Source organism: Naegleria gruberi, assembly GCF_000004985.1.
Source record: "Naegleria gruberi genomic scaffold NAEGRscaffold_70, whole genome shotgun sequence".
In the NCBI taxonomy this organism is placed as follows: Eukaryota; Heterolobosea; class Eutetramitea; order Acrasida; family Naegleriidae; genus Naegleria; species Naegleria gruberi.
The window spans coordinates 158,229-173,544 of NW_003163257.1; the positions used below are offsets into that span (position 1 = coordinate 158,229).

Sequence of the window (15,316 nt, forward strand, 5' to 3'; positions counted from 1 at the left end):
CAAAATATTAAATTGGTGTGATAATTTAAATTCTCACTACTTGTATTTCGATGCATGATTGAGAGTTTGGAATACCTGGAAGGTTTACAATAATAATATTGTGTTGAAATTGGAGAGGATGAGAATTTAACAAGGTTGAGAAATTGCTTGTTCATTATTTGATGAATAAATATATGTTTGTTATTTTTTTTAATGTAGATATAAAGACCTTAATTGGGTTTCTCACGTTATTGTAAAGTTATTTGAAAATTTGAACTCGATGATTACAAAAATCAGCAACGTATAATTCTCCTGAGAATTCGTTTAAACAGAGAGAGAAGGGTTTGAAGAATTGATCCATTCTCCTACCTGCGCTACCGAAAATTTGAACCACATCACCTGTTGTGTTGTTCAAGGATACAATACGGTTATTGTCTTGATCACAAACAATAATGTTGTTTCTGACCTTATCAATGACAATACTTCTTGGATGATTGAATGAAGAGGAATATCCACTAATAATTCCAAAAGTTTGAATAGAGGTCCAATTTCCACTATCATTCTTGACCAATGTTTGTAAACGATGTCCATCAACTTCACAAACAATCACCTCTCCACGAGCATTCAAATCAATACTCCAAGGTCCCTTGAAAAAAATGGAATCAACCTCTGGGGTTTCTCCAATGCTTTCCAATAAATTACCATTACTAGTTCTCAAAATTTGTACTCTATTATTGTTACAATCACAAACATAGAGAATTCTCTCAAAATTGTTCTCCTTATTTCCATTCGAGCAAACCATACCACTTGGTAAATTGAATTGGTTTGGACTCTTTCCCTTAGAGTTTGGTGTACCAGCTCTCCAAATAAAGTCGCACTTTTGGCCATTCTTTGAGCATGCTATAAGTTTTTCCAAATCATACTTGTAAATACAATGGTCGTTGCAACTAATAATGAGAGCATCATTCTTCTTTCCATCAAAATTTGGTTCAATGCACAAATGTTTAGCTGGTAGATTAATGGTAGTTCTATATCTCCATCCTGTTGTAAAAACTTGTATTCTATTATTTCCCATATCCAATACGAGAATTGTTGAGCTATTGTAAGAGATGGCAATATCGCAAGGACAATAGAACATGTCATTTGTTTTTCCACTAGCTCTTGTTTTACCAATACTATTCTCAATTGAAAATTCCAATGAAAATGGTTTCAATACAGTTCCTCTCATCTTTTCCTTGAGCGCGTTGTAGAATGGATTGATAATTGAGGCATCCAATGTGAGAGTTACAGCTTCCTCCTCTTCAGCAATAGATACAGGTTCTATTGGTCTAACGAGTCTAACAGTTACATTCTTGGCAATTTCCTTATTTTGTCTCAAGTAATTAATAAAGTCACGACTGGAAATTGGATAAGAAGGAGGTGCAGAACGAGAGCTCTGACGAGTGGCCACAGTTGTCACATTTTGCATGATCGGTCTGGTATTGCTTCTCTTTCTCGAGGCACCACAACGTGAGCAGTGACCCTTCTGATCCATAGTAGAACTTGTACAGTGTTGTACATTTCCGTTTGTTTTGTTTCCAATACGTTCATGATCATCTCCATTAACGACAATTGATGAATCAATAATTGTCAATGATGATGGTGATGGTGGCTCGTCTGCTGAGGCTGCTGATGGTGTCAATGTTGAGGCAGAAGTCATTATTTTGATGAGTAATAATAGCACTGGCGTTACTAGTAGAATAATAATAATTATTTGGTTTTTCCTTTTCAATGTACAAATTAATTAGCAATTCAAAAGAAGCAAGTCTAAACAACAAGGCTTCAAAGCAAGAAATTAATTTCAAAGAGTTGTTATATTGTTGATGATTCAAGAGGAGTAACTTTTCCTGCATGCAATATCGGGTGTGTGTGATCGTCTATTCTATATAACAAGGCTTGTTTCTTCTTGTGATCCGACAAGGAAAAAGAACAAATTTTGTATGTTGATATACCTATAGTATGAGCCTTCCGATCAAGAAAATATATATTTCTTTTTGTTAGAGTTGTTGGTGATGATTTGTATTTCTGAGGTTGACTACAATCAAGGGTGTTGTTTGATTTTTTAAAGATATTTTTAGAGAGGACACTATTGGGCCATTGAGACTATTTATGGTTACGTGCATGGATAGAATGTCAAATCACAGTAGTGTGGTGATGGATTGAGAGGTTGTGTTACAAGCATGAAAAACTATTTCAAGACTTTCATGAAGTGTCATCAATCTTGTTTGATAGAAATAGGGTTTACAATTGAAACTGGAAGAGGATTCGAAATGTATACAATAGATTTGATTAGATTTCAAAGATTTTATTGATTTGAAATGTGTTGTCAGCCGATGGGTCAGGTCCTCTCATTTTAATATGATTGTTTAAAACAATTAAGAAGCATACCTTGAAACAACTCGATTGTATAATTTTTTAAAAATATTTTATTAAGAGAATCTTATATCAACTCCTTATTCTCTATTAGAGAAACATCTTTTTATGCAATAACAATTATTGCATGCTCACGATATTTATATATTTAATATACAAATATATTTGTTGTTTTATTTTGTTGTCTATGGAGGTGGGACAATCGTATATAGTCTTTCGACTGCAGGGCAACCAGCATATGGTGTCTGTCTATAAAAAGTACCCAGTTCTTCATCCTCTTCTAATATTGTGGTAATAATCTTTACAATTCCTTTAATATCTTGCATAATCTTGTAAGTTAGCAGGAAGAATGTTAGTGGATAATCCTTCCATAATTTCAAAACATTTTTTGGTATGGTCTTTTTAACCAGCTTGGCATAATTAAAGCCAATAGGTTGTGATGATGCAATGGATGCATTTTTGAGGTCGTCCTTAATCTTTTCCACGTTTGGGATTGGTGTTTCTTTTTTCAAGTATTCCAGTGTTACCGTCCAGCTACGGGTAAGACTATCAGTTTTTCTTGCCTTTTCTATGTATTCTGATGATTTCTTATTTGAAGAGGATGATGTTGTTGGTGTTTCATTGAGTTGAGCAACATCTTCTTGCTGTTTGTTGGTTGATGTACTTAATGTCGAATTGGTTTGTTTAGATGAGGATGGTGATGATCTCTTCTCAGTCCTGAGTGCTTTTGATTTAGGGACAGCCACATCTACTGACTCAGTGTCAGACTGCGCTAATTCAGCGATTGCTTCAATGGCAGTAGACTTGGCTCTTCTTTTTGGAGGTGTTCTTTTGTTGCTAGAATTCTCATCTGGGGATTCATCGCTCGAAGAGGATGGTGTCTGAGCAGATGGCGATTCGCTGTTGATAGTGTTTCTGGATCTACTACTTGCTCTTGTTTTTCTCTTGTTTTTCTTTTCCTGAAAGAGAGAAGGGCTACCATCATTATAGTCGGTTGGCATATCAACAGCACCATTTGTATCCAGTACACTTCGTTGATTGCTACTTTGGCTTGTTTGGTTTGTTAGTGTACCAATATTTGGTTGTTGGTTATTTGTCAGATGCGATGATATAAAACCACGAGTGGACGCATCCGTGATTTCAATCACACTTTCTTCTTCTTCTATTTTCGTTATTACTTTACAATTTTCTCCCATTAAATTGAGGCACTTTTGCCAGTATTTGGCATCTGGATCTGGACTTATTCTGTTCTCTGTTAATTTAAATAAAAGCTTTCCGGTATCTACACCAGCAAAAACTTTTTTAAAACTTGTGAGTGTCTCCTTGATGGTGGTATTATCATCGACTTTTTGCAGGGTCGTAAGTGTTTTCTTTAGAAAGAGTGTAATATTTGTGAGTGCTATTGCCTCCGAAGTATCATCATTATTTAGCATGCTTGATTATTATTGTTGTTGGTATTTTTTTTTAAACGAGCTTTGAGAGAAACAACACTTTTTGCGTCTTGGTTTTTTCGCTTATAAAGCTTGGTTTACAATGTGTTTTGTAACGCTGTTTAGTTTAGCAAACTCTGTTGTATAATCCGTATAGTGCCTTGACGTTTAGATGTTAAGGGTTTGTTACACAAATGATTAACTACTTGCTTGTTAACCAAATTTCTTTTGTTATTGACTGGTTGGCATATATTCTGTAAATTGATAATCTACCTCGAATACTTATGTACCCATAAAGAATTTACGAAATAATAAAAGTCAAGTAGCAATGTATTTGTAAATTGTATCATATACATTTTCCCATTCAATAGTTTTTTGTAAGCATGTGATAAAAACCATTCACATGTTACGTATCTATGCCACATAAATAACCATTATTATGAATTGTTGGGTGTTTGTCGGGTGTATCCAATAGAAATCCATTATTTTTCCAAACTCCTCTTAACTGGTGAAATCTCAAAAGTTCGTTTGTTAAAACCGAAAAACTCTGGGAGCATAATACTTTTTGATTGGTTCCAAAGTACAATTCTAAAAATCATTAAAATAACTACTATTTCATTGATTTAATTCGGGATTGAACTTCTGTGCTAAAGCATGTATTATTGCTTTGATATTAAATTTGTTTGAATAATATCTTGTTTAAAATAGATCTCTGTAAATACTATTCTATATTTCTTCCGCTAGGATGTTGTTTGATGGTTGGTGCAACCGTTACATATGATGAACATTTTTTTATCAAAATAAAAAATACAATTTTTTGTAATTTTCGAACAACTTGTTAATGCAAGAAAATGATATGTACAAAATCAGTAATATTTAACACTCTACAGTATTTCAATTTAAACAAAAGTATTCAAGACGGTTTTTATCCAAAAAAAGAAAAATGGCGTTCCTTCCACCGTAACGCACCTTTGCCTTCAATCAATTTTACTCGTGAGCTTGTTTTCATCATCTTCATATTGATAGATTAGAGAGAATCCTGCATCATGGACTTTATTTCAACTAAGAATAACACACCAGTAAATATTCATTTCAATTCTCTTAGAAAAAAAGTGTCCGTACAACCTTTATTACAAGATGATGAAAACAAGCTCCTACTCTCTGATGAAGAAGGCCTCTAACAAGGGAAGTAAAACTCTTGCAGCATTGGGTTCTTCTTCTTCATCGCCATCGGTTCTCTCTTGCTATAATCATTCATGCTCGATATTGTCATCATCATCCACTAAACAATTATCATCAACAAGTTTATTTACTGGTGGTAATAATAATAACATTTGTAGAAGTTTTTCCACCTCTTCTACTAATAGACAATCAATTTCATTAGATAACAATTCATCCTCATCATCATCTTCATCCAATAATAATAAGAAATCATCTTCGGTTTTTGTCATGCTCCGAAACTTTCTCATCAAGGCTTTGAAAATCTATGGCAAGATACTTTTAGGACTTGGTGCCATTGTTTTAACAATGTATGGAGCACTTCGTGGATTCTTGGCCATTATTCACTTTGCACAATTTGATAATCCATCATCTCCTTATTATAACAAGGATTTGGCTGATAAATTGGAAGGTGCTGTTCAGATTGGTGAAGGATTGAATCGTTATATCAAATCACTCATGACAATTTATGCAATTGCTATCGATTACTTTTGGTTATTGATAACAGAACCATATAATCCTCATTATTGGTTTGTGGAAAAACCAGATAAGAATAGTGAAGAATTTATACAAAAGAAGAAGCAAGCTCACAAGAGAAATGCAGAAAGATTATTGGATTTATTTATTGAACAAAGAGGTGTCTATATCAAGATTGGGCAATTTTTGTCATCTTTGGTTTCTGCCATTCCTGATGAATATATTGATACATTGAAAGTTTTGAGAGATAGAGCACCAACAATTCCATTTGATGATGTAAGAAAGGTCATTCATCAAGATTTTGGCAAGTCTATTGAGGAATTATTTGACGAATTCGATGAAAAACCAATTGCTGCAGCAAGGTTAGTTTAATTTCAATCAATTGTTTTTATTTAACTGCACCTTCAATTAATTTCAATTAACTTTGATTTAATCTTTGGAATTAACATTTTGGAATTTCTGTTGATATACTTTTTAAACTTTGGATATTAAACTTGAAATCAACATATATAGTATTGCTCAAGTACATAGAGCTCGTACCAAGGATGGTAGATTAGTTGCCGTAAAGGTACAATACCCATTTGTTAGAAGTTATTTCGAAGGAGATATGAGAACCAACGATTCAATGAGTACTCTCAGTCTCAAACTCTACTACATGCAAGAAGATGCTGAAAATATTGACACTCTAGTGGAAATGAATAACAAGTTCAATAGAGAATTGGAAAATGGTTTATATTCTGAATTGGACTTTAGACATGAAGCATCTAATGCAAGACAAGCTGCTGACCATATGAAAGACCGTCCAGATGTCTACGTTCCAAAAATGTTTGACGAATTGACAAGCGAAAGAGTACTTACTATGGAATTTATTGAAAATGCCTGTACTGCTAACAATGTAGAGCGTATCAAGGAAATGGGATTCAAGGAAGAGGATGTTGCTGAAAGAATTTTGTCTGCCTTTTCAGATCAATTATTTGTTCACGGTTTCATTCAAGCCGATCCTCATTCTTCAAATGTCTTTGTGAGACGTAATCCTTTGAAACCTTCCGAACCTCAATTGGTCCTTTTGGATCACGGATTGTACAAGAAATTCGATGAGGATTTCAGAATTGGTTATGCCAAGTTTGTCAATTCTATTGTCCTAGGAGATGAAAAGGGAATGAAGGATTATTGTGAATCATTAGGTATTACAGATTACAAAATGTATGCCAGTATGATGATGATGCAAGCTTTTGATCAATTGGAAGGTGGAGAAGATTATTCAGGAAAGAATTTTGAGGAATTCAATGATGTCGTCAAGGAACAATTTGAAGGAATTTTGGATATTTACAAGAAAATGCCAGCCGACATGTTATTCATCTCGAGAGCTGACAATATTTTGAGAGGACTCAATAAGGATTTAGGAGCTAAGGTCAATCGTTTTACTGTTATGGCTAGATCAGCCGCTAGGGGAATGAACATCAATTCCAAAACACCATCCGAAACTGGAATTTTCTCTCAAATGAATGAATGGAGGAGAAGAATGTACTTTGAATTAAGATTGTACATTCTTGCCGTTCACTCATGGTTTATCATGTTCTACATGAAACTCTTTGGCATGAATGCAGAAACAATGATGATCAAGAAGGAACACGACAAGATTGAAATGTTGGAAAAGGAAGTTGATTTATTGGAAACTCCTAAACATCTTGCATCTGAATTCAAGTAAAATCATTATTTACAACCTCTAGAATTGCACTTTTTCACACAACCATCTCTTTTCACACTCAATTATCCAATCATAAAAAATGTTCAACTTTCACAAGTATGCACTCGTCACTTCCCCTCCGAATCAACAGGAACAACAACAAACAATTCTATCCAACAACAAATTCCAACCACTTTTGACAGGAATTTCCTTCGGAGATATGCTTTTAATTCTAGAAACAGTTCCATGCACAAATGATCATCATCACGACGATGACAATTCCTCTTCCTCACAGCAATCATCATCAATGAGTTATGTGCAACGAGTGAATATTCATGCCCTGCACAAGCACGGCTATAAACTCTATGATCATCGTAATAGACCTCAGAAACCACAACTCTTCAGCACCTGTGGTTGGATCCCAACCAGTTATCTGACAACCATTCTGCCAGATCCATTGGTGTGTAGTCCCAATAAGAGTTTGGATCTGGGAAGGGCACTCGTTGATAGAGAAGAAGATATTGAACAAGCAGAGCAGTATCAGAAGGAGCATGGTATGAGGATGGATAATTATGAGAGTTTCTGTAGGGATATGTATCGATTTGAGTGTTGGAATGATGTGGAGAAGGTCAGAGGAGGAGAATTGGATCGATTGGAGAAGGTTTCCACACAGCAATGTCATGTACATTGTTTGGAAGCTCCAAAATATGATGAGTTCAATATTGGTGTGGAAAGTTTTGAGAAGGAGAAGGAGGAGTGGAAGAAATTGGCGAGGGAAAAGTTTAAGGACTGTAGAGATGTATTCTTTGTGAAGAATTCGAAACATCCTGGATATTTGCATTGGCTCATTAGGAGTGCCTACATTTCAGAGACAATTATTAATGCTCTGAATGCCTTTGGAGATCGTCCTTGCTTGGGTTATCGTAGAAGAATTTCTGCAACTGAATTTGAAACTTTTCATAGATGGTTCACTTTCGAACAGTTGCATGAACGAGTGATGAGATTTGGTTTGGGTCTCTATCAATTTGAAAAGGAATTTTTAAATCAACCAAGACCATTTAGTCAAGAGGAAGGCAGAGGATTCGTTGGAATTTGTTCGAGCAATAGAGCCGATTGGTTTGTAGCTGATTGGGCCTCTCTCACTCAGAGTTTCATTTCTGTTGCATTGCCTCAAACCAAAGTCGATTGCATTAGTGAAGATATTGTGAATATGGAAAGTGTTGATGTTTTGAAAAGTATTTCACATGAAATTATTTGCATTATCAACAATTCACAAATTCCATTATTGGTTTGCAGTCGTGATTTGACAGTCAAATTTTTGAAATTAATCAAACATGGATTGATTCCTTCTGTTAAGGTAATTGTTCAAATGGAAGATTTCCTTGTAAAGAAGGAAGAATTTGATGAAACAAGTTATAAGAATGCAGGAGAGGAAGAATTGACCAAATATTTGAAAAATTTGAGAGCTGTTCATCAGGGAAAAGTGAAACAACATGCTAAGAAATTAACTTCTCAAGATGATTCCACGTCATCACCACTCTATTATCTCATGAAGAGTCGCTATAAGAATTCAAATCTTAATATGAATGTTTCCATTGAGGAATTGTGTGATTTTAATAAGAGCGATGATGAATTTGTCATTCACAATTACATTTCTGAAAATGATATCAACTTGGATTGTAAGTCAATCATGTTAGCTAGAGAACTCTCGATAGAATTGACAGATATGACAAGTATCGAATTGAGTACTTGCAAGGACTATCCAACTTTTAACAATGCGCTCAGATTTAACATTAGAACTAATAATTCAGTGAACGACTTGACCACCATTGTCTATACTTCTGGATCGACTTCAACAGAACCTAAAGGAGCTGTCATGACCGATCGACAATATAATGAAAATGTACAAATGGAAATCTATCATTACCATCCACTAGTGTTCATTACCTATGCTCCATTGTCACACATTACAGATAGAATGAACACTACAGCATGCATGGTAAATGGTGGAAGAAGTGGATTCAATTGTGGAGAGATGGATAAGGTATTTGATGATTATCAATCTATTCAACCAGTGACTGAGTCAAACACTCCAAGATTTTACAATATTCTTTATGCAGAATATCAAAGATTGAAAGTTTTGGAAGGTGATTCACTCACCCCTGAAAAGGAAGAAGAAATTATGCAAAAGGTCAGAAATATGCTTGGAGGAAGAATTAAATCCCTCGTGACAGGTGGTGCTTCAACTTCACCACAAGTAGTTGAATTTTTAAAGGAGTGTTTCAAATGTAATGTTTACAATGGGTATTCTTCAACAGAATGTGGATATATTGGACCAATTGGTGTTGATGGAGTTGACTATTTGAGTGAGAAAATTCAAGAGGAAAACAAACAACTTCCTAGACATATTATGAAATTGAAAGATGTGGAAATCAAATTGGAAAGCGTTCCAGAACTTGGCTATTTTATAACTGATGTGCCATTTCCAAGAGGAGAAATTTGTGTCAAGAGCTCGACTATAATTTCAGGATATTACAGAGATACTGAAAAGACTAAACTTTCATTCGATTCGGAAAATTATTTCCAAACAGCTGACATTGGTGAAATTGATAAGGAAAAGCTCAGATTGAGAATTATTGATAGAAAGAAGAATATTTTCAAATTGAGTCAGGGAGAATTCGTAGCTCCAGAAAATTTGGAAAATTTGTTCATTTCCAAAACATTATTTGTGGATCAAATTTACATTTACGGAAATTCTGAAAAATCCTTCCTTGTGGCTGTAATTGTTCCAAGGAATTTACCATTACTGAAAGAGAAAGCTAAGAGTATGGCTATAGAAAGAAATCAAATCTTTGAAGATTCGGATTTATCGAGAAATGGTTTCATTTACAAGGTCATTCAAGATGATTTGAACAAGTGTGCAAGAGAAGCCAAATTGGAATCGTACGAAATTCCAAAAGGTTTCATTATTGAGATGGAAATATTCACTCCAGAGAATGGTAAAATGACAGCATCTTACAAGCTTTGTAGACCAGCACTTGTAAAGTCTTACAAGGAAGATTTAGAGAAATTGTATAAGGAAATTGAAGGAGAAGATATGTCCACTCTGGATCAAGTTTCCAATAAGGTTCAATTGGAGGAATTTTTGAAAAAACTATTCGAAAGTGGAGGAGTTGTCGATTCGTTGAGCTCTGTTCGATTATCCAACCTTCTGTCACAGAAATTCAATGTAAAACTTGGTGCAGATAAAATCTTACAAGAATGCAAGAATAATGAAAATCCAGCACTTGCCATTATGGAAATGATTGAGAAGCTGCTGGAAAATGGACAAGCCCAAGATGAATTATTTAGAAATGATGAAGAGTTGTTGCGGGAAGTTAAAGATCTCATCAAGGATATTCCAATAGTTGACGAAACTCTTTCGAAAACTATCGAACTGAATAAGAATAGAAATATTTTAATCACTGGATCAACTGGATTCATTGGAGTTGGATTGGTATGTGAGCAATTATTCAGCAATCCAGAATCCAATTTGACATGTATTATAAGAGGAAAATCATTGGATAATGAAAGGGAAAGATTAATCAGTAATGTAATGAATTATTGTTATCATTTTTCACCTGAAGAGAAGAAATCTCTATTGGAAACATTTAATAGTCGAGTTTCAGTAATTTTAGGAGATATTTCAATGAATAGATTTGGACTAGATCAAGATATTTATAACAAATTAGAAACCGATATTGATACAGTCATTCATTGTGCAGCCAATGTCAACTTCATCATGAATTATACTCAACTTGAAGCACGTCAATGTTCAAAGTGTTATTGAATGTTTGAAATTATGTACCTCTCAAAGAATCAAACACTTGCACTTTGTTTCAACTATTAGTGTCATTCCATATTCAATGATTGATCAATATAAGGAGCTGAACAAGCTTGTCGCACAAGATTTCATTCCTCTTTCTCTTCAAAATTTCAATGACCTTTCAGATGGTTATCCACAATCCAAATACATTGCAGAGCATGCTCTCCGTTTAGCTATGGAACAATGCAACTTTAGTCAATTGAAAATTTACAGACCTGGACTCGTAGTTGGACATACCATGAATGGATTCAGCAGTGTGAGGGAATGGATTTGTAGATTGATATGTGGATTTGCTCATTTGGGTGAAATTCCAATTGAATATTCCAAACATGGCATGCAAGTTATTCCAGTCAATTGCTGCGCCAAAGGAATTATTGACCTCATCAATAATCAATCAAAATCCAACACTACAATTCATCATTTAACCAATTGGAACAAACTCTACAGAACCATTGATAACATCCTGCTAGCCATGAAGAATTTAAATCTCACATGGAAATCCATCCATTACAAAAATTGGATTGAAAATATTCACACACAAATGAATAATGGAAAAATGGAAAAGTTTCCACAAATGACAAAAGAAAATTCGATATTTGGAATTGTACACATGTTTCCACTCGAACATGACATGCTTAATATTGATTCGACAATGGAAGAGCAAATTTGCCAACACGATTTGAGTTATCTTTCGGATGAGAAAGTGGACGATAGAAAGTTAGTGGAAAGGGAAATTGAATTTCTAATTAGAAACAAACAGATCTAATGGTTATACAAAATGAAATTGGAATTGCTGTAGAAACTCAAATAAAGTTAGAACCAAATTCTAGACCTTTCAGATTTTTTATTCGAACAGATACGAAACCTTTCAAAAATCATTATTTAACATTCCAATCTTTTTCAAACAATGCTTTACAATGCAACATTAGATCTCATGGATAATAATCATTTCACACCTCAAACAAGGAAAGTGAAAAGGTTGAAATTTGATTGATTTGACACTGGTCGCTTATTTCAAACCTCATTTGTGAATGTCAAGCTTTTAAATGGGTAATTACAAGGATTATAAGCAAACATGAATGGTTGGATTATCTAAACAGCTCCGCTCAACCACTATTCGAAACATTTTTCACACAAGGACAATAAATTATATTATTCGAAAGGTATCTTACTTAAAAAATGACTCAACAAGTTAGTACAACCAACATGTTGCGTTTAGTCTTGTTTCTACTCTCATTGATGTGTTGTTTGTCCACCATAACACATGCCACAACCATCAATGGTTACACTTTGGATTTGTTCATTGGTGGTAATTTTACGAGTGGATTGAAAGTTGCCGAAACTTCACCAACCTTCTCAACCAACAACTTTGAATATCGACTCGTCTATCTGGATAAGAGAAACGGTGATTTGTACTATTCTGTTTCAGGAAAGGTTATTCGAAAGCTCGATAAGAATGGAATTGTAACCAATGTGGCAGGAAGCATGAGAAATAATGGTAATTATGAAGATATAGCCACCATTCAAGATTATTACTATGCCTTGGACAGAGAATTGATAGATATTGGTGGTTTAATTATTGACACCAAGTCAAATGATATTTACTATTTAAATAATGGAATTTATATGGAAAGAATTCGAAACTCTGATAAGAAATCGATTATTGCAGTTGGTTATGGCACCAATAACGAACTTCCCTCTGAAGGATTGGGAAATCAAATCAATTTTGCTTACAATTATCCTTCTTACAATAATTACGTTCGTGGACTTGCCATAAATGGTAAGAATGAAATATTTATTGTCCAAAGAAGTTCAATTTCCAAATATAATATTGGAAATTATAGCGTTACTAATATTTTGACAGATTTTGAACCTGGCACTTATTCACAAATTGTTCTTTCCAAAGACGAAACTTTTTTGTTTGCCAAAAATGGTGAAGCAATTGATAAGATTTCCATGAATGGACAAGTGACATTTGGTTATACTAGTATTTCTAATTTAATGAGTATTGATACTGTTGATAATGAACTCTACATGTTAACTTTAACTGGTGTTTACGTTTTCAGAAACAATTCGAATCAACTTATTGCTGCCGGAAGTTCAGGAAGTTTCGTCGATGGCATGAATTCTACCAATTTACTAATTAATTATGGTACTACCATGCTTGTTGATGATAATAAGGATATTTACTTGACTGATTTGTATAGTTCTGTAATTCTCAAGATTGACCATGCTAGTCAATTGGTCACAAATTTGTTAGCTGTTGAAATTCCAACATCTAGTGAAACAGTTTATTCAGCAAAGAATTTTACTAGTAGAGGTATTTCACATGCAGTTCATAATAAGGTCAATGGTTTCGTATACATGTGTGATTCGAATGGAAATGTATTCGAATATGACAATAATTTAGTTTCTCAAAAAGTAACTGGTTATTCCTGTATTGATATTGCTGTAAATTCCCTCGGAGAAGTATACTTCCTTTCTAATTACTTTATTTATCAATTATTAAGCAATGGAACTGTTATTACCTTTGCAGGAGATGGAACTTGGGGTGTTCCTATAAATGGAACTTATCTTGACCAAAACCCAGTTGCAGCAGTTAGATTTGGTTTCTATTCGAATAATGACATGTTTCTTCAATCCAGTTATTACATTTTCAGAGTTGACCACACAACCAAATTTGTCCAAAAAATTTATTCCTCAACCAATAGTGAATTAAGAATTACAATCATCGATCCAGACACTGACAACTTGTACACTTCTGAAGGATCGTCAATTAGTTTAGTTTATCCTAATGGAATTGCCGAAATAGTTGCTGGAATTAACTCTCAACCAGCAGTTCGTTCATTCAAGAGAAAGATTAGTTTATCCGATGTAGGAGAAGATGCATTCGCCAATTACATTAATCCAACTGGTATGTCCATTGGAGCCGATGGAAAATTATACATTTCCTATCAATATATGGTTAAGAGACTTGAGAATGGATTGTTATGGACACAGCAATTTGTGGACACACAACAAGGACCTATGAGTGCTGCCTTTATTAGTGATGTGGTCATTTTGGGAAGATTTGGAGATGCAATCATGTTGACGAATCCAAATGGAAATATTTATTTATTGAATCCAGTTTCTAGTTTTACCTGTTTTGGTAATTTACCTTCTTCATCAAGTGTTTGTTCAGGTTACGGTTCATGTGTTGGTCCAAATCGATGCAACTGTCAAAATACCAACTTTGGTTTCGAATGTGAATATTCCACTTGTTTCGACGTTTCAGGATTCGACTATCAAACTGTTTGTGGAGGTGTCGGTAAATGTTCCATACAAGATCAATGCTCATGTCCATCTGGATACACTGGCACCACCTGTTCCACACCACTTTACAATATCTGTTATGGAATTTCCTCAAATTCGTCGAATGTTTGTTCTGGAAAGGGAAGTTGCGTTTCGACTGATTCCTGTAAATGCAATGCTGGAAGAGTTGGAAGTTATTGTCAGTATGAGTTTTGTGCAAGTACTTGGAATGCAAATTCTGAAACCTTGACATGTGCTGTTCCATCCTCGAGTTCTGTTGAGGTCAATCAGGAAATTGTGGCTGTCAATCAATTAAGTTCAAAGGTTTTGAGGTTTAGTAGAACTCCATCAGTTTCTATAACGTTCCCATCTGATTTTTATTCGTATGTGTTAAAGACTTATCCTGAAATTGGTGATCAGTTGACAGTTGTTTCTTCCATTTATGATCCAACACTTGACACTTCTCAAGAATTGCTTGTAGTGAGTTCGACTGCTTCAGTTTCTGTCTTTAAAAATACTTCAGATATTCTCCCAGTCTATAATCTTCCAAATCCAATTGTCATTCAATTCAACAGCATCAAAATTGACAAGACAGGTGGCAGTTTCAACTATTCCTGTATGTATTATGACACTGCATCAAATTCTTGGAGCAGTAGTGGAATTAAGAGTACCATCACATCCTCACAACTTTCCTCTACTTATTACACATTCTCACTCAAGTGTGAAACCTATCACTTGACATCTTTCTCAGTAATTGACATGAATTATAAAAAGACAAGTCGAGATGACACATTACAATTAGGAGGATTGACTACTGGTGGAATCATTGCACTTGCTGTTACATTGGGAGGTGCTGGTTTGATTTGTATTGTGGTTGGAATAATCGTGGCTGCCATTATTGGCGTTTGTATGTGGACGAAACATAACAAGAAGAAGAATATGGCCAATTAGAATTAG

At 34.5% G+C, this 15,316-nt stretch overlaps 5 protein-coding genes across 5 annotated transcripts; 3 read left to right on the forward strand and 2 right to left on the reverse strand.

Moving 5' to 3' along the window:
• Nucleotides 1-157: 157 nt before the first annotated feature.
• Nucleotides 158-2,079, reverse strand: NAEGRDRAFT_81824 (uncharacterized protein). The gene has a single exon (XM_002670543.1). It carries the CDS (start codon nucleotides 1,676-1,678, stop codon nucleotides 239-241), a length of 1,440 nt encoding a protein of 479 aa, XP_002670589.1. The 5' UTR covers nucleotides 1,679-2,079; the 3' UTR covers nucleotides 158-238.
• A 497-nt stretch (nucleotides 2,080-2,576) lies between these two features.
• NAEGRDRAFT_74485 (uncharacterized protein) lies at nucleotides 2,577-3,824 on the reverse strand (the record flags this gene model as incomplete). The annotated part of the gene is made up of 1 exon (XM_002670544.1): nucleotides 2,577-3,824. The coding sequence occupies one exon, from the start codon at nucleotides 3,822-3,824 to the stop codon at nucleotides 2,577-2,579; it is 1,248 nt and encodes a 415-aa protein (XP_002670590.1).
• Nucleotides 3,825-4,947: 1,123 nt separating this feature from the next.
• NAEGRDRAFT_81825 (uncharacterized protein) lies at nucleotides 4,948-7,228 on the forward strand. Its single transcript, XM_002670487.1, has 2 exons — nucleotides 4,948-5,878; nucleotides 6,030-7,228. Exons 1-2 carry the CDS (start codon nucleotides 4,959-4,961, stop codon nucleotides 7,222-7,224), a joined length of 2,115 nt encoding a protein of 704 aa, XP_002670533.1. The 5' UTR covers nucleotides 4,948-4,958; the 3' UTR covers nucleotides 7,225-7,228.
• Nucleotides 7,229-7,423: 195 nt separating this feature from the next.
• Nucleotides 7,424-11,032, forward strand: NAEGRDRAFT_74487 (uncharacterized protein; the record flags this gene model as incomplete). The annotated part of the gene is made up of 1 exon (XM_002670488.1): nucleotides 7,424-11,032. The coding sequence occupies one exon, from the start codon at nucleotides 7,424-7,426 to the stop codon at nucleotides 11,030-11,032; it is 3,609 nt and encodes a 1,202-aa protein (XP_002670534.1).
• A 1,215-nt stretch (nucleotides 11,033-12,247) lies between these two features.
• On the forward strand, nucleotides 12,248-15,310 carry NAEGRDRAFT_74488 (uncharacterized protein; the record flags this gene model as incomplete). Its single annotated transcript, XM_002670489.1, has 1 exon — nucleotides 12,248-15,310. One exon carries the CDS (start codon nucleotides 12,248-12,250, stop codon nucleotides 15,308-15,310), a length of 3,063 nt encoding a protein of 1,020 aa, XP_002670535.1.
• Nucleotides 15,311-15,316: the final 6 nt, after the last annotated feature.